The following is a 22,696-nucleotide window of genomic DNA, read 5'->3' as shown; positions in this document are numbered from 1 at the left end:
AGCTATTCCCACAGTGCTTAGGGAAGCAGCCCTTACGAAATAGACGTTGGCTCCGAGAAAGAAACCAGGCTGGTTTCCCTAATTGGGCTTGGCAAGAACGAAACCTTCCATGTGGGGCTGTTGGGTGAGATGATGACAGTGACGATTACTCAGCGGGTCACACAGAGCACCCGGACACGCCCGGAGAGCCGTCACACCACCGGTTATCAAACGCCACAGTAAGCAGGAAATGTGGCACATTCAATGGGATAAAACAAGAAACGGGCACTTGAAGCACCTGCCTTGGGTCACAACCTTCCTCCCCTGACTTTTAGTGACTGTTCCCAGGTTGGCATTAGCAGCTGCCGTCCTGGGACCATGTGTCAGTGGACGAACCTGGTGGAGAAATTTAAGAAATCATATCTTGAAGTTTAGGGGTCATAACTGGTTTCTCCCCCTTTCAATGCCATTTTTATATCCCCACACCATCCACCCCAAAGGCTACAGGGTCCTGCCTTCTCGTTGATTTGTCATTTTCCATTGGTGAGAGGTAAGGGAATCTTTGACTATTTTTTTTTTAAGATTTATTTATCTATACATACAAGAACTGAGGCACAGGCCAGATATGCAGGGGGGTGAGAGGACTCACCAGAGACAGAGCAGGGAGCAGAACAGGCAGACTGACTGAAATACACTGCTGAGGGGAGCAGCGGGCAAGACAAGAGACGTCTGCTTCGCCATGTGGGTTGCTCCCTGGCTGGCCAAGGATCGAACTCGTGCTCCAGAGGCTTCGGATTGCTCCATAGTGAGGTGCTTAACCCCTTGCGCCACGAGGCCCCCAACCATGATTTTTTAAAAGGTGATTCAAATTTCTCAGTTCCATAAGAGCTCTTCAGGTGTTACCTTTCTCAGACCAAGAGTTTACTGAAGATCTTTATTGTTAGGCCCTAAATTGAACAGACAGACACCATCCCTGACTATCTCAAGTGCAAACGTTAATACCATCATTGGACTTTGGGATAAAAATAATCACTTTTAAAAGAGAAAAAAAATATTAACTGCCGGGACAAGAAACAGAACAGCCCTATGTCTTACTTCTCATAACAATAAGTCACTTTCACTGTGACTCTAAATCTGTAAAAAGCAAACAAAACTAACAATTAACAATAAGATCTACAGTCTGCAACCTGCTTCTATAAAAATTTTTACAACAACATAGTTATCTAGTTATTATGGATGATAATTGCCTGCCTTAACCCACAAAATTGTTTTTGAGATCTGATGACAATTAAATCTTTATAAAAATGGACTTTGCCCCATTAATCACTTTCCGGGAGTCTACCACAACTACATTTGATAAGATAGATTTTTCTTAGATTATTAGATTTCTCCCTGAATTCCTGAGGTTACTTATAGGGATTTATACCTTTTCTCTTTACATTATAGGAACATTACAAAATGTTCCTTTTCTCCTTGACTTATTAGACCATGATTTTAGGATATTGTCTTAAGTTAATTTTAAAATCAGAAAATAGGGGAAAAGCACCAATACACATACCACCTTGAGAAAAAATATTTTTGGCAGTAGCCATTCTAGAGCTTTTTTTGTTTGTTTGTTTTGTTTTGTTTTTTAGGATGAAGGAGAAAAAAAACACCCTCAGGATGTGTGGGGGGGTGGCGGGTACTAATGCAAAAAGAAGTTACAAATCAGAATTTCACATTGCTAAAATATACAGAGAAGAATGATAAATGAGTTGAAGTAACACCTAGAAAAATCTTCCAAGGGACTGCACACTCAGAAACCATGGGGCAGGAGGGTGGAGAACAGAAGCCGAAAAACTGGCTGGTTTTGTAAAATGGCAACTGTTAAAAACTAAAATTTTACTTTGTTAAATGATTTTTAAAACCACATTCCACTGGATTATGATTGTGTACTGCCAACATGGAAGCTTTCCCAGAACTGAGTGTATGTTTAACCCTGGGAATGATGTGGCAAGGTCACCCACCCACAGCAGTCTGGGGAACAATGCAGCAGAGAAGGGCCTCGCCCTGCAGAGGTGGGTTCTGGTGGATTATATATCCTGCATCACCCAGCTGGAGCCTAAGTCTGCCCTGTGTGTTCTTCCAGGGTTCAGGACCTTCGCAATGAACACCATGTGGCTGCTTCTGAATCTGGTATAGTCAGTGTGATTCACTGCAGCCTGTCTGCAAGGCTCGCAGTCCATATTTTCAAGATTTGGGTGTGAATTACACCGAGTGGAATGCGGGGAAGGAGACAGGATACCTTCCTTGTTCATCATTAGGAGGGAGTGTTCTTCCTAAGCCTGGGATGATTTCTGGCCCCTCCTGGAGAAAAAATCCCTACAATTGGCGGGCTTTGGCCCACCCACTAGGGTGAAGACTCTTACCATATAAAGACTACAGTATATGTTGAGCTAGAAACAACCATTAATCATTAATCAGCCATGGGCAGCAGATCACAGGTGATCTGCAGGTTCTGCTAGCACAGAACACTCACCGCTCAAGGTGTGACCGCCACACTCCCCTCAGCTCTTACCTCCTAATGCTCCCAACTCCCTGCACCTGTTCCTGTCCATGCCTCACCTGCTACCCTTCTCTCTCCCTTTGTGGCAGCTCCAGCTCCCAACCCTTTTTTAACTCAAGCCAATGTGTCAGCAGTTCCTTCTCTTTTTAATGATGAGTTTTTAATGTTAGGCTAAGAGCCTTATCAATTCACATTTTGCAGAGCAAAAAAATAAATATCCAGGAAGTCAAGTTAATTTTTGTGCCAGGCCTTAAACTGATATTTCTCCTTGACATTAAGGGGTTCCTTCTAGCAGCAGAGTGACCAGTACAGAGCCAATCCTCCTAAAGAGAGTAAAGTGCCTTCCAGGTGGAGCTCTGAATCTAACCATAATGCACAGGAGTCTTTAAACGTAAACACACACTCAGTATTCCAGCGGGATTGTTTCTAGAACCCCTGCAGATACCAAAATCGAAAAATACTGAAGTTCCATATGTTCTAAGATGACGTATCATGGACATATTACCTATATGCAACGTCCTGTCTGCTTTTACGCTTCTCTAGATTACTTATGACACCTACCACGATGTGACTGCAATGCAAGCAGCTGTCCTACTGTGTTGTCTAAGGATAATAACGAGAAAAAGAAGTCCATCCATGTGCAACAGACACAGTCCAAAGTGGGAGAGTAAGACACAGTGTGACTTCTCCACCAACAGTTAGCTGAATCTGCTTTCCTGGTGTGGAGCCCGCAGATGGGAAGCAAACCTGACTATGCAGGTGGTGAGTGGCCACGTATGCATATATTTATCATGGATGAGCACCACCTGCTACTCCACAAAGGAAGAACCCCAGGAGTTGGAAGTCCTCCATTGGTCTCCAGCTGCTCTGGCCCCCTCCAGCGCATGGTCACCCGCCCCAGGATAGCACCACCAAGTTACCTCCATTGCTCACGAAAGCCAAGCTCTCTCTGGCCTCATAGTTTTCTGCTAGAATATTCTCATCTTCTGCTCTAAGCCTGGCTACCTCCTGTTCCTCCTATAGGTCTTGATTTGTTTTTGTTTTTTTTTTTTGTTTTTTTTTTTTGGGTTCATAGTATTTTATTTTATTTTTTTTTATTATAATAAATTTTATTTTTATATTCCCCCATACAATTGCAAACGCCCCATTCTGACCCCAATCCTTCCCCTCCCGCCCCCCACCCCCCAAAAAGTGTCTCTGGTTCATAGTTTTTTGTTGATTTTGATTTTCACTTTCTTATATTCATTTTCCTGGTCCCTTATTTAAGTTTTCTAGATTCCTGCTATGAGTGAGACCATCCGGTATTTTTCTTTTTCTTTTTGGCTTATTTCGCTGAGCATGATCCCTTCCAGTGCCATCCATGTTGCTGCAAATTGCATGTGTTTATCTTTTTTGAATGCTGAGTAATATTCCATGGTGTATATGGACCACATCTTCTTGATCCAGTCATCTATTTTTAGGCATTTGGGCTGTTTCCAAAGCTTAGCTATTGTAAACAGTGCTGCTATAAACATAGGGGTGCAGGTGTTCTTTGGAATTGATGTTTCTGTGTTCTTTGGGTAAATACCTAGGAGTGGAATTGCTGGATCCTATGGAAGCTCTATGTTTAGTAGGTCCAGAAATCTCCACACAGCTTTCCACAGTGGTTGGACCAGTTTGCACTCCCACCAACAGTGCAGAAGAGTTCCTTTTTCTCCACACCCTCGCCAACATTTGTTGTTGCTAGTTTTTTTAATATGTGCCATTCTCACTGGTGTAAGATGGTATCTCATGGTAGTTTTGATTTGCATTTCCCTGATGACAAGTGATGTTGATTTGAATGTCACCTCCGCCAAGAAGCCCCTCCTGCTGTACCCACACAAATCTGAGTTACATGCTGCTCTGTGCCTGGATGCCCTGTGGGCCCATCTGTGCTCGCTGGAGGGAGAGGTTGGAGAAACAGGGAACCTGATCTGCTCACTGCACCTAAAGACATTACCAACGACAGGTGCTCAAGGGGCGATGCGTAAAGCTGAGTTTTATCTCTGTTGGCACAAATCACTTCCATTTATGGGCCATATATGACCTCGTGGCACTCTGCGAGTTCAGAGAAATCTTACACTATGTAAAGGCAAATCATTGGCAATGGAATTCTTCTCCAGTTTTGAATCCATCCCTGACAATCTCTTTTACATAAAAGGGTAAACTTCAGAATAACACAGAACTCAGGTAGAGTCCAACTGGGCCTCATTTCCAGATTTTTATCAAAAACTGGTAAAAAGAAAAATAGAATTTCTGCCGAATAACTCTTCTCTGTGAAAGCCACTGGTGCGGTCACTCACTGTACGCATGCCTTTGTCAGGATCAAAATAAAAGATTGTGTAACCTACAAGGTACTGTTACCCGGGTAGTAATATGTCCCAGTGCATCAAACAGCTAATTACCACACTTACCTATTCCAAAAGCTGATTATAGGTACGTACAGTCTGTGCTCAGTGAAGGTGCTTTAAGCTTTTGGTCTCTTTGGGTATCAATTCCTCTTCTTCCACTTGCTCTTTTTTTTCTTTATCCCCAATTGCTCTTGAATTTACTCAGACTCTTGCCCCCACCCCAAGCTCCCCAGAACTACCCCGTCGAGTCCACCAACGCTCTGCACACAGTGACTCCATCCATCAATTCGCAGTCCTCGTCTTCCCAACATACGAGCAGTATTTGGCCCATGGACCATGCCTCCTTCCAGCCCCCTTCACCACCCGTTCCTGGTTTTCCTCTACTCCCTGGCAGCAATTTCACAGCAATGTTTGCTGGCTGCTCATTTCCAGACTTTCGAAGGTTGGAGCACCCAGGTTGCCTCTCTTTTGTGGTCTCCCTGAGCTGTCATTTGGTGACATCACCCAATCTCAAGGACATAACACCATGTATTCCCCAATGGTCACATTTTTGTCCCAACCTCCTCCATTAATCCAGACATACAGAGCCAACCACCCGCTGCACTCGCTGCACCCAGGCACTGCAAGTTCAAGAACTGATATCACGATTGCTCCTCTCCATAGATGGCAACTCCATCCTCCCAAGCTCCCAGACCGGAAGCTGCATGCGCATCCTCTCACACCATGTCCAGCCTCTCAGCAAATCCTACTGATCTTTCAGAGCACCCAGAGCACAGCCACCTGGGGTCCTCCGTCACGTCCTAACATGTTCCCTGATGCCTCCCTCGCTCCCTTCAATCTCCCCAAAACAGCCATTGTCTTCTTAGAATTTGAATCTCTTGAGACATTCCATTCCACGACTCAAGACCCTCCAAAGACGTCCCCAAGACACCTGATGAATGCTGAAATATCTGTGATGATCCCCAAGGCCCTGCAGTAAGTGCCCCTTTGTGATCTTCCCTAACTCACTCAGACCACAGTGGCCGCCTTGTTCCTTCAACACAGCAGGCCCGCTCCTGCTCCAGGCCACTTGCTCTTGCTCTCCCCTGTGCCAAGAACATTCTCCCATGTGTTGGCTGCGGGGCTCCCCGCAATCCTGCCCCGCTCGACCCGTTCCCTCCCTGACCCCACCACAGCCCTTGCCCTCAGCGTGTGTCTGGGAGCTACATGTCCTCCCCACTGGAACATCAGCTCCGGGAGGCAGAATCACGGTCTGTTTTATTCACTGCTCTCTGTCAGCGCTTGCTGAGTGCATGCAAGGGAGGCAGGTGCAGTGCAAGCAGACGAGGTAGCGGGAGGCCAGCGAAGAGAAGAAGATGTGAAGAGTGACAGCCACGTTTCTGCACGGGCCCAGGTGTTAATGGGCATAATGAGAGGTCCCCTGGGTCCCCCAAACCTGTCTACTCTAGTGGGTTCTACCATCCGCCACGTCAAGAGAAAATATACTCTAGTGTGAAAGACCTTCAGCAGAAAGGAACTCTGATATAACCGGTGTGCAGCAGAGACAAGCAGTGCGCAGTGGAGAGGAGAGAGAGAAAGAACAGAGTTTCCAAATCAACCACCCAAAGTCACCCCTCCCCTGGTGGGGACCTGCACAGCCAAACACGGTCGGCCCAGCCCAAAAGGCCGCCACAGCCTAAGGCACCTTCTGAGGGGGATGCCCACAGGACAGGGGCAGAAGGGGCCGGGCAAGTCTGGAAGGAAAAGAGCAAAATCAAAATCAAGATGGGGGCCGCCACTGTCAGCCTCCTCACGGGCCCGTCACCCACATCTCTGTCTCTTTCAAGTGTCTCCTTCCGTGTCCCCCGAGTCCCTGGCACAGTGGAAGGCCGAGAGGCAAGCGCAGCTTCTCCTGCACACCTTTCTGCGTCCCACCGGCCTCCTCCCGTCTTCCTGCCCTGGGTCTCTCCTGCAGCGGCCCCTCTCCTGGGGGCTTCTCCCCAGTCCTGATTCGCTCCACACTCTTGCAATTCCTGGCGTCCCCCGCTGCCCGGCTCCGTCCTCCCTGAGGGTGGGCCGGGCGCTCTCGCTGTTCCACAGGGCCATGGCCCTTCATCACAAACTCCATCTCCAGGGCCAGAATTAATGTGGACGACACGTGGCATCCCTTGCAAGGGCCCAGCAAATGGAGTTAGCGTGGATTTAAACATCGCAGAGAAGAGATTAACAGGTGTTTTCAGATGTGTCCATCATGCGCAGCACTGGGGGAGATGCTATGAGAAAACTCACTGATGACCTCACAGCTGAGCCGATTAAGTCAAAAATCTGTTCACTTTACCTGAGGAAGTCGCCAGAGATCACATGTATTTTTAAAGGCTGGCAAGGCCGATGGTGAGGAAGAAAGAGGGTGAAGTCTGGCCTGTGGAAGGACCTGCCACCCCTTCCCTTCGGTGCCAGGCCCCTTGGAGAACCGCACACACCCTTGGCTCTCTTCCCGTGGGTCCCCCTATTCACCCGCTGGCTTTGGCAACCCACGGGAGCCCGGAACTCAGGGAACCGGCTCAGCCACCCCACAGCCACTGCGGCTGGGCCTGTCAGCCGGAACTGCTTATCTCCCCACGCATTGGACAAGGCCCTGGGGATTACTCCACCGTGTATTCTGCATTTATCAGCGCTGATTTTATATCTGTATTTGCATGCTGTTCTGTAGGGCTCTAATCATTTCTCCTTTATTTTGTGTGCGATGACTTAGAATGAGCTGTACAGAAATACTGCCGGGTGTCACACTCATGTATATTGCATCATTTCACACTCGAGTTTAAGGAGTTGAATTTCAGCTAACACTACCCCATTTTAACACATTTCCCGCGCCAAGCTGCATGCTATTTACACCTCATTAAAACATGAGACAATTATAGTGCTACAGTAAGAGAGAGCACTGTTTCTTAAGTGTATGCAAGATGTCAGTGCCATGCAAGCTGGATCGTCTACAAAGCCCCACAGTTCTTGGGGTACAATCTTTAAGGTGCGCTCTCTTGAACCCACAAAGCAACTCCTCCCAGAATTCAGCACGCTTTTAAAGGCACCCTCTCCATGGAGATTAGTGGGATAATTCACTAAAATTCACTCCTACCTCCAAAGCCCTCCCCGCCTGCTATAGTTTGTCCACCATATGCCTCCTTCCAAACATCTGTATTATTTCCTCATGATCCAGTGAATTCAGAACAAAATCCTAAAAGTCAGTAACTCTCCAACTGGGGTCCCCAGACTTTCTCTGGGCTGCCTGTCAACACGCAACTCCCAGGCCCCACCAGACACTGCCTCTCCCTCTGGGGGCCAAGGCCCCGCTGGGCACTCATGTTACCAATATACGAACTAGAAAAAGTCTCCTGTTTCTCTCGTCCACAGGTAACCAATGTTGGCATTTTGATGGACTTCCTCCTAGTCCTTGAAGTTTCATATATGCTAAAACTAGAACCTAAACATTGAAACACCATCCAAATCTCATCTAATCCTAATTATATATATATTTTTAAGCCCATCTTTTCCCACTTACAAAAGCCCAATCAAATAATAAAATGAGAAAAGAAATAGCATATTCTTCAGGATTTTTTGTGCCCTAAAATTACAGGTTAAACTTAAAATAGATCAATTTGTTACACACTGATGAATGTTTTCTGTTTGCCCTCCAAACTTGCTACCAGGCCAAACTTATGTTTGTGCCCCTTAGAGAGCAGCTAGGCAAGAGGCCAATTTCTGGAATCAAACATGTCTTGATTCAAAAACCGCACTGACTAATTATGCAACCCAGAAAGGTCCAGACCAGTTTTCCTTAACACTAAATGAAGATGATAATGTCTGCCAAGCAGGCACTGTGAGACTAGGTGGGTTAATTCACTAAAATTCTAACAATTCAAATACACACACACACACACACACACACACATCCATACATACTATACCTGAAGACTTTTCACTTTCAGAGCAAACTAAAAGGTTAAAAATACTTCTGTTGAGAAGCTATGTACGTCACATTTTGGAGTGGGTACTACTCCAATTGAAGTACTAAAGCTCATTCTTTTCTTGTCTTTCATTTCCCAATTCAGAGCACCATGAAGGCAGAAAAATCTGAATCAATTGAAACCAACTCATTCAAAATGGGCCCCACAAAGCAGCACAGAAATTTGGTGTGTTGGCTCCATCAAGTATTTCTGGCCTGACAAACCAGCATGAAATTACATGCTGCAATTTTAGAAATGATGGAATTAGTTAAAAAGCAAAATTAAAGTATTGGTGGCAAACAGATTTACTATATAGTTGATGAATTACTATGCAGCTAATGGCACGTGCATTAGCACATCTTATAGGTATGTTTCTCACTTAGACAACTCACACCTGACTGTGGTTGTCCAGAGGGAATTTCATACTGGCCCATAGATGTGTTTTATTTGGCCTACATCAAAAAATGGACAGTTTTCTACAAGCTGGGAACTCTGTCATAAGTTTCCATATCACCAACTTCATTTCAAAACAGCAAAATAAAAACAAAATCAGAATATCTGGAAACTGTAAAAACAAAAATCAGAAAATCAGCAGAAGCTGAGCAATAAATGTGTCTTTGAGTTTGCCACAATCTCCACCACTCCCTAGTGTGTCCCATGGCCCCACATTTCAATTTCTGACATTGTCTTCTTGGTCCCTGTAGACATCTGCGTTTATAAGTCCTATTGCAAATCTTGGTGCCATTCTTGGTCTTCAGTATTCACTTCTGTAGCATCTTTTTTATTTGGGACTCTCTCAGCCTTTGTCAGCAATGAGGTCTCAAAGCCCATTGCCTGTCTATGTGCTTCAGTGTCCCTGTACTAAGACCAAAGAGGATTTCGCCTTGAGCTGCAACTTATTTCCCACTCTAAGGATTTCTCTTTCCTGCTTTTCTTTCCCTCACTTCTCTCTGCATTTGTGTGCAATGTTCAAAGCCAAAACCTGAATGCGAAATAAGAGAGAACAACTATCCACTGTCTCACAAAATGCAGCGAGGGGAGGGTGTTAGATTCTGCTCCTCTATTAGATCAAGGTCTGAAAATCCCACACAAAACTTAAACGGGTCCCTTCAGACTAGAAAACATTCTCCTCCTTCTGTGTTTTCCTGGGGCTGAGTCCTTGGAGAGCTACACAAAAGGATCCCCAGGGGTTGGGGTGGAGCAGCTGGCTCCCGGCCCATGGGGATAACAGCTTTAGATCTTCCCTGTCCCCTCTGTGGAAGGGACACCTACAGGCCTAGGTGCATTACCTCATCCGCTGAAATATCTATGTAGCAATCATCCCTACTGGAAAGTCCTTCCTACTCAGTCAGTGTGTATTAGCTAAAAACCAACTGCAGATAGGAATTACGGGGGATAGCCTGGCTTACCCCATTTATTTTTGTCTGCTCCACTTTGGTGGTAAAGACAGACCAGTGACCGTCAAACTTTAGCAGACAAGAGAATTGCCCAAGGGACCTAATAACACAGAGTTTATGCGTCCCACCCCAGAAAATCTGATTCTGTGGATTTGGGATAGGACCCCACGACTTCCATGTCTAGGTTTCCAGGTGATGCTAAGGCTGAAAAAGTAAGTTCATGAACAACCGTGACAGGATGTTCGGGAGGCGCCCCAGGCATATGGCTGGGCGCTGGGGAGTTCATGAAAACTTCAATTTAAAAATGTCAGGAGCCAGGTACAATCGTCATGCATTTACAGGTGCTCGTGACATGTCCCTAGGAGATGGTGTGTCCATCGCCCAAGAGTCTTTTTTTATAGACAGGCTTTATGGCTTTATGTAAGAGTCTTCCACTTGGCCTCAGGGTGCTTATAACAAAGCCAGCTCCCTCCATGTGTCTCGAGACTGCTTACTAGCAGGGAATTTTTACCTTTTTTAAACACTTATGACTAACAGTTTCAGGGGTGCATGTAGACTGTGTCTCCATCAATGGCACCGGTCGTCACGCCAGCCCCTTGGGATGAGTGTGGATGCTGGGTCTGGTCCTCGTGAAGCCGTGGTGGCAGCTTCCACGGCGCTGCATGAAGACCAGCCCCGGCCACATGCCAAGGGCCTGCCTCCTTCTCAAACACCCTGTTCTTGTGGTGTCTTCTCCTGGCCCTTTAAGAGACTGAATGTAAAGTCACACTGAAAACATGAAAGATTGTTCAAGTAAAACAAGTTAAAGTTAAGCTGGAAACACGCTCTCTCCTAAACCAAAGGCACTGAATGTCCCCTCCGCTGCCAATCTCTGAAAATAGGAAATAGAAGGTTTCCTTTCACGGAAAGGTTTTCCTCAGGAAAGCATGATTCAGACGATTACAATCACTGCCTTTTCTGATCGATGACACGTAGGGGTTTTCCTCTGAGGATGAACAGACATTCTCCTTAGGACATGGAGGGTGGAGATGAGGGGGTTGAGAGTGGAATGCACCGGGAGTAAGCTTCCAGGTTATTCTAATATAAGACTACCTACCTTGTCTCTCCCCTGCTGAGAAATGGTGCATTAAATGTTTTTGAAGAAAGGCATTCACACTCCAACCTGCTGAAAAATCTCTCAAAATACCACCTACGCGACCAAAAGGAAGGTGGCTCTGTTTTCCAAAGCAAAATCAGGAAAGTCTGTCCGTGTTGCAAACTGTTCTCAACCACATCTCTCCACCAGTTCCTTGGACTCAAATACTATTTAAGTCTACCATACAGAGTTTTCCATTTCTCACCATCTGATCCGTGTTGTGAAGAAGTGTTTTGCTCTAATAAATACAACCACATTTGCCCTTCTGACCCCAGGTTAAAAACTGTTCCATCAGCCATCTGATGGCAAAGAAAACAAACTAGGCTAAGTTCACTTCCACAAAACCCCTATTCATAGATGAGTAAACAGCTTCAGAAACTGTAGCTCTCAGAAAAATGTGCCAGTAAAGAACAATGATTTGAATGAAGTATGTGAATGCAAGACAGATCAGGCTCTCTATTTCAAATGACAAGAGAGTAACCAGAATGAGGGGAGCTCTCTGGACACTGGCAGGCAAAGAAAGGCGCATGAATACACACCCCCAGGACGCCAAGCGAGCGGTCATCCAACTCTACCTAGAACTTGGCTTCACAACTCCTGGAGCAACCACTGCCTTAGTCCAAGGCACCATCATCTCCAGATACTGCAACGCCTCCCAGCTGGAATCTGAATTTATTTCTGGCCCACAATTACAAATCAGATCACATCGTTCCCATTTTCCATAGTTACTAGAAAAAATTTGCAAACAGGGCCTCCCTGGGGGTTAAAGACTGCACCATCAAGCTATCGCCAGCCACTGCAGCATGAGTTAGATTCCCGGCCAGAGAGCTACCCACATGGTGCAGCAGACCTCTCCTGTCTCCCCGCTGCTCCCCTCAGCAGTGTATTTCAGTAGATCCGCCTGTCCTGTTCCCCACCCTGACTCTGGTGAATTCTCTCACACCCACTCCCGCACCTCCGGCCTACACCCCAGTTCTTACATGCATAAATAAATAAATCTTTTAAAAAAAAAATTGCAAACAACTGACCAAGTCTTGTAAGATCTTACATGGGGGAGGGGATGTAACTCTGTATCTTTCTCACCCTATCCCCACTCACCACAGTCCTTGTTCTTCATCATGCTACCCCCTTCCCTTGCTCAAACACTCCAAGCTCATTCCCACATCAGGGCCTATACACTAGCTGTTCCCACGCTACAGTGCTCTCCCTTCTAATTTTCCGATGGCTGGTTTCTTCTGGTTGTTTCCATCCCAAATGTCACCATTTCAGTGAGGCTTCCTTGATGACTCCATCCAAAGGAATCCCTTACCCCATCTCTCTCCGTCATAGCTCTGCCGTGTTTTCTTTCTGGAGCTTATCATTGTGGATGTTTTCTTGGTCATCTGTTTTGTTGATGCTGTTATCATTGTTGTTGTTTGTCATCCACCGGATGACGGGGTCCTTTCTGGACCTTGGCACCTCAAGTGCAGCCAGATTTCGAATTTCTTGTCAAAGTAAAGCTTCCTCCCAAGCCCTTTCCAAGAAAGCTACTAATCAGCCTTTCTATGACACCACCTTCCTCTAAGAACAACAAGGGCCTTGAAGCAGTGAGGGGAAGTACCCAGGAAACAACAGGAAAATGCGGAAGATGGGGGTGCTAGCCCCTACCACGTATCCACCGTGAGAGAGGGGACAGGACTGTCATAAATTATTAGTAAGCATGTGAAAGGTGGCGACAAGCCACAAAAGCATTATAAATATTTGAACAAAAAGAATGCAGTTGTAGCACATGTGAACATAGAGTTATTATGAATTAATCATCGGTAATTAGTGTGTGAACTTTAATATGTGTTACAATAGGCAAAGCATTTCCTCTATGTTACCTCTTCAGTGCTACCTCAAATGCTGGGAGTTGGTTATCAGCAGTTCCACGTGACAAATGAGAAAATAAAAACAGGCTTGGAGAAGGTAAGGTACTTATTCAAGCTCTCAAACCAGTTAATGCCAGGCACAGAATTCGAACTCCGTTCTATTTGAGTCTCCAAAAGTCTCTTGCTTATCAAAGCTGCGCCTTCCTGGTGGCGCAAGGGGTTAAGACGCAACCTATGAAGCAATCGCAGCCACTGCAGCACGCGTTCAATTCCCCCGGCCGGCCAGGGAGCAACCCATATGGCGCAGCAGACCTCTCTTTACTCGCCCGCTGCTCCCCTCAGCAGTGTGTTTCAGTCAGTCTGCCTGTTCTGCTCCCCACTCTGTCTCTGGTGAATCCTCTCACACACACCCCACCCCGCATCTCTGGCCTGTGCCCCAGCTCTTGTATGCATAAAATAAAATAAATCTTAAAAAAAAAAAGCTGCTTGCACTTCTCTCCCAAAGGAGTTAAAACGAAGAAGCTGTGAGGACTCAAAGGCATGCAGGAAAAAATAAGGCCATAAAAACTGCAGGTGTTGTTTAAGAAGGTTGGGTGTATTTACACATGGAGATATGGATGTGTGTAGATGTGCGTTTACCAAATAGAAATTTTATTGTATCAGGCAACAATCTATGGCACTCAAAATAAAAATAAAATATTAGATTGCGAGTCAAAAAGAGAAATGACTGATTCCACGAATGACTGGCATTCTGAAGCAACATAACACAACCAACTACACTGACATAAGTGACCGGCAGTAAGTCTCTCAAATGCTAACGTTAAGTTCACCTTCAGTGAACCAGAGCACTGCTTAAGCTGTGTGCTTAGAAAAAGGAAAAGAATGTGTCCCGTGTGAGTGAGTCCTGATGGGATAATCAGGAAGCACAGTGGTTCTTTGAAGTTGCCGCTCCCCGCACTTGTCTGTTAGGAAAGAAACTCTACCCACTTGGCCAGAGGAGAGACCGGAGGCTGGAGAGAACAGAACAGAAAGAAGCCTGTGGGACCTGGTCCCAGCTGCTGGCCCTTGGACACTGGAGGACGCACAGAAGATCCCAAAGCCAGGGCTCCCCCGCCAAAGCCGGGATCCCCATCTGGGGAGGCAAGCCTGGCTGTGCAGCCCCTGGCTTGTGAAAAGGGCATCAAATGAGAAGCAATGAGAAAGAGCTCTGCAGCACTCGTGAAAGTGGAACTTGGTTTGTTCATGAAAAGCCTAGGTTTTGGCAAAGCCAGTGGTGAAAAGCCCAGAAATAGCAGGAAATGAAAATGAAGAGGGAAAGCAAGGGGAGACCCCAAACTATATTTCCAAATTTTGAGACCTCCCCTGGTTAATTACTCTTGAAATGCTATTCAGGGTCATGTCCCATCAACCACGAAATCTCCCTTAAACATCAGCTAAGTGGGGTGAACCCATGTGGCCATGGACAGCACATGGTCCAAAGCCCATGTCAGCCTCCAAGATCCACCCTCAGATCCGGAGAACAAACTGCACCCGCAGTGCCCACTAACACCTCACACCTCCCTTTCCAACACAGGTCTTTAAAAGAAGGTTGTTACGAGAACTCCCAAGGCCCCAGACATATGCAAGAAATCTCAGGGGAGATGTTTCATTTCGTTTACTGGGAACTACCTGATGCTGTTGCTAGGTGGTGCTTCTTATAAATACAAGCACACACCCTAAGATAGCTTTTTTTTTAGCTTTGCTTTAATTCAGAGCCAAGCTAAGCATCCTCAAAGTTAAGTGTCGTCATTCAACAACTTAAATAAAGCAGACTGATCGCATGCCAGATCAGAGAGCAGGACCTATGAGCAAAGTGTGAAAACACTGTGTGCTGGGGGGGGGCGGGGGTTAGGGAGCGGGGGGACCCTCCCACCGCTGTCACCCCAGAATCTTGTTAAAATGCAGACTGTGCTTCAGTCGCCCTGAGCTGCTGCATCTCTGACAAGTTCCCAGGTGATACTCAGGGTGGCAGAGCCAATGGCAGGAGCCAGTGCTAACACCCATGCTCCCGGGAAGTCCATCTGGCACCCGAAAACCAAGGTCATATTTATTATTGAACGTATTTTTCCAGAGGGGGATCAGGATATTGGCAAAAGGGAGCTCTCACGGAGTTAACCAAGCACCTCCCTGACCAGCTCCAACTCCAGCCCCAGTTCCGGAGTGGCTGGTAAATGTCGAGGAAATCTCTTTGGAACTGACTGTGCCCCTGAATGACAGGAATCCACAATGACACACACCTGACCACTCAGGGAGACTAACTTATGTCCTGGAGCTATAGGATAAAAGAGAAGGGGAAGCAATAAAAGCGAGTAGCAATTTATTGAGAGTCTACAGTCAGGGGCGGAACAGCAATTCAAATCTGGAGATGGCTTCCAGAGCCCAGACTTGGGCCCCAACTTCACATGGAACGGGGCTTGGGGAGGGGGCGGGTAGAAGTGGTGGGGGAGAGGCAGCGTGTAGGAGAACTGCTACTTCTAAACATGGAGCCCCAGCACATGCCCTCTTTAATAAGAGCTAACAAAGGTGCACCCACCTCCTAGGAGTTTCTAGAACTGAATGAGGGAGTTCTTTTTTTTTTAAGATTTATTTATTTATGCATACAAGAGCTGGGGTACAGGCCAGTTGTGTGGGGGTGAGAGGATTCACCAGAGACAGAGTGGGGAGCAGGACAGGCAGACTGACTGAAATCCACTGCTGAGGGGAGCAGCGGGAGAGTCAGGAGAGGTCTGGGTTGCTCCCTGGCTGGGGACTGAACACATGCTACAGTGGCTGTGGACAGATTCATAGGTTATGCCTTAAACCCTTGTACCACCAGGGAGGCCCTGAATGAGGGAGTTTAAATAAAGCTCTCAACAATGCCGGACCCCTTCCATGAATGTTTTTCTATTACTATGATTAAGAAAACTGTATGGGGCCTCCCCAGTGGCGCAGCGGTTGAGCGCTGGGTTGCGAAGCTGCCTGCAGCCTCTGCAGCGCCGGTTCAATCCCCGGCTGCTCCCCGGCCACCAGAGGAGGGTCCCGCATGGCGCGCAGACCTCTCCTGCCGCCTGCTGCTCCCCTCAGCAGTGTACTTCGGTCCTTCTGCCTGCTCTGCTCCCCGCTCTGGCTCTGGTGAATTCTCTCACCCTCCCGCGCTTCTGACTGTACCCAGTGCATGTATAAACAAAAACAAACAAATAAAGAAAGAAAGAAAGAAAGAAAGAAAACATGCCTCTATATAAAAAAAAAAAAAAAATTATTAAAAAAAAAAAAAAAAGAAAACTGTATGGCTGGAGGCCCTCCCTGGTGGCGCAAAGGGTTGAGCAAAGCACTGTGAAGCTGTCCGCAGCCACTGCAGCACAAGTTCAATCCCCAGCCAGGGAGAAACCACGCAGCAGACCTCGCCTATCTCCCCGCTGCTCCCCTCAGCTGCGGATTTCATTAGATTTGCCTGTTCTGCTCCCCACTCTGTCTCTGGTGACTCTTCTCACCCCCCGCACCTCTGGCCTACACCCCAGTTCTTCTATGTATAAATAAATCAATCAATCTTTTTGGGGAAAAAAAGAAAGAAAACTCTATGGCTGGAGTCCAGGAGACAGACTAGCCCCGGGAAGGAGTGGCGTGGAGAGAAGCGTTCTGAACTCTGGCCAAATGGTGGCCTCACAGCTGCCCAAAGGAAGGGCTCTCCCTTGCCAGCGACCGCAGCAGTGAAAGGAGAAAGTGCAACCTAACCAGGATCAGGGTTCCCAAAAGAACTGGCCAGGAAGGGGGGCTCCAGAGCAGAGAGGCCCCCCACGGCTGACCTGCCACCGCCAGGTCTCCAAGTGAGCGTGGAACTGCAACCCCGCCGTGCCCCACCGCAAGGAGCTTGGAGACGGTGGACACGCCACACGCAAACAACCACGTCAGGGAGGGGCCAGTGCTGGTGGCCACGTGGCTACAGGACAGCCTCATGCCCCGAATGCCATGGCCCAGGCCACGCACCAGAAAGCCCCTTACTCATGGCGGGCAGTGGGGAAATGTTACCCCTGCCAGCAGCACCGGGTGGCCAGGGTGACCGGCCTCTGCCAGGACGGAGCAGGGCTCTCTGGCTGTGCTCCCTCAGCAGCACGTTGATTAGATGCACGCCTGCTCCAGGCTGACCAGTAACCAGGGCAGGATGCCCGCCTGCTCCAGGCTGACCAGTAACCAGGGCAGGATGCCCGCCTGCTCCGGGCTGACCAGTAACCAGGGCAGGATGCCCGCCTGCTCCGGGCTGACCAGTAACCAGGGCAGAATGCCCACCTGCTCCGGGCTGACCAGTAACCAGGGCAGGATGCCCGCCTGCTCCGGGCTGACCAGTAACCAGGGCAGGATGCCCGCCTGCTCCGGGCTGACCAGTAACCAGGGCAGGATGCCCGCCTGCTCCGGGCTGACCAGTAACCAGGGCAGGATGCCCGCCTGCTCCGGGCTGACCAGTAACCAGGGCAGGATGCCCGCCTGCTCCAGGCTGACCAGCAGGAGGACAGGACGCGGCCGCTAGGACGAAGCAGCCTTCCGCATTGAAGACACTCCCCAGTAGCCCGAAAGCACAAACGCCCCTCAGGCGGCCGCGTGTCACTAAGCAGCGTCCCATATTTAAGTCAAGCTTAGAGACAAAGGCCTCCTATAAGCTAAGATTTTACCCAAGAATGCGTAACAGGAATGAAGACACTTTCTAAACCAGGGCAGAGCCCAGGGCTGGAATAAGTGGGGAACAGGGACGTGCGCTCTAGTTTGAGAACTGAGCGATCCACCCCGAGCTGTAAGCTACTGTGTCAGAAGCTACCAGCTGCCTGTCAACAGCTACCCCCTCCTTCCAAACTCCAATGTTTTCAGAGTCACAAGGTACCCAACTTACAAAAAAAAAAAAAAGGCTGCAGTAACCAGACTCCCTTGCTGGATGAGGGGGTCACCAGAGCACATGTAAGCCAAGTCCCTGTATGCCAAGTCCCATGATGGAGCTTCTAGGAGCACTCGTCCAAGGGGAGCACCTGGCTACCAGCATCTAGTCTGCTGTGGGTCTTCTCTCCCTCACCTCGAACAAGAACATGATCCTAGATCGGGATCAAGCGTCCTACATTGAGGATTAAATCCCACATTGAGGATTAAATTGGAAATGAAGCCACAAGCTACACCACATGCGAGGAATGGCTGAACACGATGGCAGAGGAGCTGGGACCTGTGGAAGCAGCATGGAGACCCCCTAAGATCCTGAATCCCTATCCCCTGACTTCAGTTACAAGAGAAAAGTGAAGCATCTATTTGGCTACATCACTGTTTTCTCTTTTTTTTTTTTTTTTAAGATTTATTTATTTATTTATACAAGCACTACGGGAGGGTGAGAGAATTCACCAGAGCCAGAGCGGAGAGAAGAGCAGGCAGACTGATGAAGTACACTGCTGAGGGGAGCAGCGGGCGGCAGGAGAGGTCTGCGCGCCATGTGGGACCCTCACCCAGCGGCCAGGGATCGAACCGGCGCTGCAGAGGCTGCGGGCAGCTGCGCAACCCAGAGCTCAACCGCTGCGCCACCAGGGGAGGCCCAATAAGTGTTTTCTCTTATGTCCAGCTCACCCTATTCTTATATGATGCAAGTTGTAGGAGATCATTTGCTTTGCAAAAATCTTTACTGAATTATTTGAAAGGTAAGGCGCCATGAACTAGGAATTAATTTGATTTGCAAATTGCCTTCCTGATAGATACAGAATATGTAGAAGGCCCCAATACGCTGGACAACTCTCTTCCACTAACACGGGACATTAACAACTCACACCGTGGGAACCGCAAATGTCTACTCACCACCTCGGAGAAGATTCTGGCAATGCCCTAGCCAAGGTCCCGGGAAGACGAGGTGGAGTGCAGCCAAACCACCTGGCTCAAACACTGCTCTGCCACTTACCACTCCTGTCACCTCCTGTCACAGTACTCAACCTTTCTGTGCCTCGGTTTCCTTCATTACAAAGTGGAAATAATTGCTCTTATTTCAAAGGGAGTTGTGCATTTTAAATAAGTTAATACTTCTACAATGTGCCTGCCACATTGCTAACAGGAACTGAGGATCTGCTAATATTACCAAATGAGTGACAGCATTGCCTAGAGATGAATACAAGTGAAAGTTATAAAAATAAAAAATAATAACTTAAAAGTCAGATGAATTCATTCGGTAGATATCAACCTTCTTCCCAATGCTGCCTCTGCCTAATCACAGCAACAGGAGTGCAAGGTGGAGGTCGTGGCCAGGATTAGGCAGTTGGAAGCCTGAAGTTTGCAGCAGGACTCATGATCACCATTCCACACTCACGCAATACCAGGAGTGGCACAGTCTACATGAAGAACAGCTTATCAGTAGGATGTATTTATAAAGTAGGGTTTGGGTACAGAGGTTAGCAAAGAGCTAAAAATAGTCCTATAAACAAACCAGCTTGCATAAGTCAATAGCTTATTAAAAAGTCAATACTGTCATACTACAATGAGAAATATTCAAGTAATGTGCCATGCAATGTGGCAGAATTTCGCCTCTTGCCATCTAAGAACCAGTCACACATTTGCTCCTTTTATCTTCTTCAGATTTTAACACAGAAAATATCCAGGTCATTCAGTGAGGCTGTGCTTAGGGTCCCAAAGGGCATGGCATTCTGTGTAAAGTTGCCAAGTGCCAGCCGCAGGTATGTAACCCAATCAGTGTCCACAGCTTCAGCTCCAAGATACTGAACCACCTATAATTGCTCTCACAGGGCAGTAGGAAACTTTCCCTAGATGAAAGCTGTCTCGACTGATTCATAATACCCCAAAGCAACTGGATACCAAAAACATTTTAATCTGCTCTTTTTTTAAATGCCAAACAAACAAAACAGGAAGTGCATTTACACTTTCCCTCTCGCAGCCCCAAGAGGGACCAAAAAGGGAAAAAAAAAAACCAGCAAATCTTGAGGGTGTGAAGATCTCACTCCATAATCTTGTGTGCCTGTTACCATTTTTCTGGCTGTACATTATCAAGTAGGCTGGCAGAGCCTCAGAAAAGCCAAAGGGGGATCTGCGTAACCTTTTCTCTAGGCTGGAGCAGTCCTGCCCAGGGGAAATGCAGCAAGCCACAAATGTGAGCCATGATGACAATTTTTCGTTTTTGGAGCCATATTTAAAAAGGTAAAAAAAAAATAACAGGTGAAGTTAATTTTCGTAATAAATGTATTAGCCCGATGTAACCGAAAGACTCATTCCAAAATGCATTAAGTATAAAAAATTGGTGCAACTGTTTACATTCTTTTTTTCCCAAGTCATCACATACATGTGTGCTGGCCACTCACAGCCCCTCACAATTCTGAAGAGGCGACTGTGACAGCTTAAGAGCCACATAAGGCCCCTGGCTACCACACTGGGCAGCGCGCACAACCCTCCCTGTCAAAAAACTGCTGAAATCATCAGTTTCTGAAACTGCCTCTGTGATGGACACACAGGTAAAAGGGATTAACCAACTTAGTCTGGGCAAGCTGCCAGATGGACAACTCATCCCATTTCAAAACAGGGCAGGGCACTTACGCTTTTCAAGTTCACATTTCATGCCAAACACGAAACACGGAGGACCCAATTTTACTCTACCTGGGCCATCCTCATCACCCCTGGACAAACATTTGTTTTCAACTTCATTTTAAGGACGAAGACATTCTGGTCCTGAGACAAACTCCTTAGGAAAGAGTGTGTCCCTCACCCCATCCCCCAGGAGTGAGAAATGGTCAGCCAGCCCAGCGACCCTCCCAGACAACCCATAATCCGCACCCCCCACACCCCCGACACCCCAACCCATGCTCCTCTAACAGGCAAGAGAAATGAGAGGCGCAGATGCTCAGCTTTCACGACGCCCCAGGCACGGGGGACAGACAGCCTGACAGTCGGCCTGGCCTTCCCAGGGTCACCCGCCTCCCCGGCTTGCTGCGATGCAAGGCCAGGAGCAGGGACAGGGTCCCCGGCCAACTGTAAGGCGCTGCCCAACGCTGCTTATTACTGAGAATAATCTGGAAGAGCAAATAGAAGAAAGAAAGAAAGAAAGAGTAACTTGCAACAGAGAGGGCGGGTGGGAGCCCCGTGAGACTTCTGGCTGCTCTGGCAGACCTGACCGCCGCGGAGGGGCAGGAGAGGCCTGAGGAGCCTCCATCGCCTCCTGTCCCTACCCCGAGAGGCGCGCGAAAGCCCGAGAGGCGCCTCCTGTCCCTACCCCAGCGAGCCAGCTCAGGGTGCAGGATTCTGCCCCCGAGTCTTCTCCTCATCCCAACACTGTTTGACCCAAAACAGTGGCTCGAAACAGTTAGATTCCTCGGTCCTCGGGGTTCCAGGGCGCCTGCAGCCACAGCGCCCCCGGGAGCCGGCGCCTTCCCGGGGCAGAAGCCGCCGCGTCCCGGGGAGCTGAGCTCCAGGCTCTGGGCCGGCGCTGCGCTCTCGCCTCTCCCGGCGGCTGCGGCGGCCCGGCCCGGCCCGGCCCGGCCCGGCCCGGCGAGCCCGGGGGCGCGTCTACCCGCCCCGCCGTCTCCCAACAAAAGCGCCTGTGCCCGTGCGCCCCGGGACCGTGGCCGCGGCGCGGGCGAGGGACCCGGGCGAGGCACCGCGGGCGCCCCTCGGGCGCCTCGGTTTCTAGGAGGCGCTCCCCCCGGCCCGCGCGCCAGCACCCCCGAAGCTGCACCGGAGCGAGGGCGCACAGGCCACTCCGAGGAAGTTTGCGCCGTCTCCGCGCTCTGCTCCCAACTCAGCTCTCCCGCAAGAGGGGCCGAGCACCCCCCAAAACCCAGCTCCGCTGCACCCCGCCCCGGGGCCCGGGCCCGCTCACCTCTCGTCCAGTCCACCACTTGCTTGGGGCTCCACCTGGTCACGGGCTCCATGGCGAGCGGCCGGGGGTGCGCGGCGCCCGCGGCTCCTGTCCGGAGGGCGCGCCCGCCGCGCGCGGGTCGGGGCTGCAGGGGCGGCCAGCGGGGCCCGCGCGGCCTCTCCCCGCACGCGGGGCGCCCGCGGCTCCTCCCCCGGCCGCCCCCGGCCACCCCGGCTCCTCCTCCCCGCCGGCGCCGGGCGCAGCGGCCGCTCTGGGGCCACGGCAGGCGCGGCGCGCGGGGCTTGGCGACCCCAGACCCCGGCCCGGGCGGGGCGCGGGACCCCGCGGCCCGGCCGCCCCCGCCGCTCCCCCGCGCCCGGCCCGGACCCGCCTCGGCGCTCGGGCCGCGCCCCGCTCCCGGCGCCGCTCCGGGGTCCCCGTCCGCGCGCAGGGCACCCCCAGCGCCTCCGCGCCCCGGGCCGCAGCGCCGCGCGCTCGGGTTACAAAGTTTCAGCGCCGCCCGCCGCGCTCGGAATAAAAGGGGGGGCGGGGCCGAGGGCCCGGGGAGACTCGGGGGCGGGAGCGCGGCCCCGGCGCCCGGGTCCGGTTAC

General features: G+C 49.4%; 1 protein-coding gene across 1 annotated transcript in view; it reads right to left on the bottom strand.

Annotated features, from left to right (window-relative positions):
- The window catches only part of CNKSR3 (CNKSR family member 3), an 88,224-nt gene extending 66,027 nt beyond the window's left edge, over window positions 1–22,197 (bottom strand). Inside the window, exon 1 of the mRNA XM_037520632.2 lies at window positions 22,107–22,197. Coding sequence (XP_037376529.1) covers window positions 22,107–22,158 — 52 coding nt within the window. The 5' untranslated portion in view covers window positions 22,159–22,197. The remainder of the gene's footprint in view (window positions 1–22,106) is intronic.
- Window positions 22,198–22,696: the final 499 nt, after the last annotated feature.

This window comes from Talpa occidentalis, unplaced genomic scaffold (assembly GCF_014898055.3).
Source record: "Talpa occidentalis isolate TD23 unplaced genomic scaffold, MPIMG_talOcc4v2.1 talOcc4.2, whole genome shotgun sequence".
NCBI lineage: Eukaryota > Metazoa > Chordata > Mammalia > Eulipotyphla > Talpidae > Talpa > Talpa occidentalis.
The sequence above is the reverse complement of the archived record's forward strand: the minus strand, read 5'-3'. Positions and strand labels throughout refer to the sequence as shown.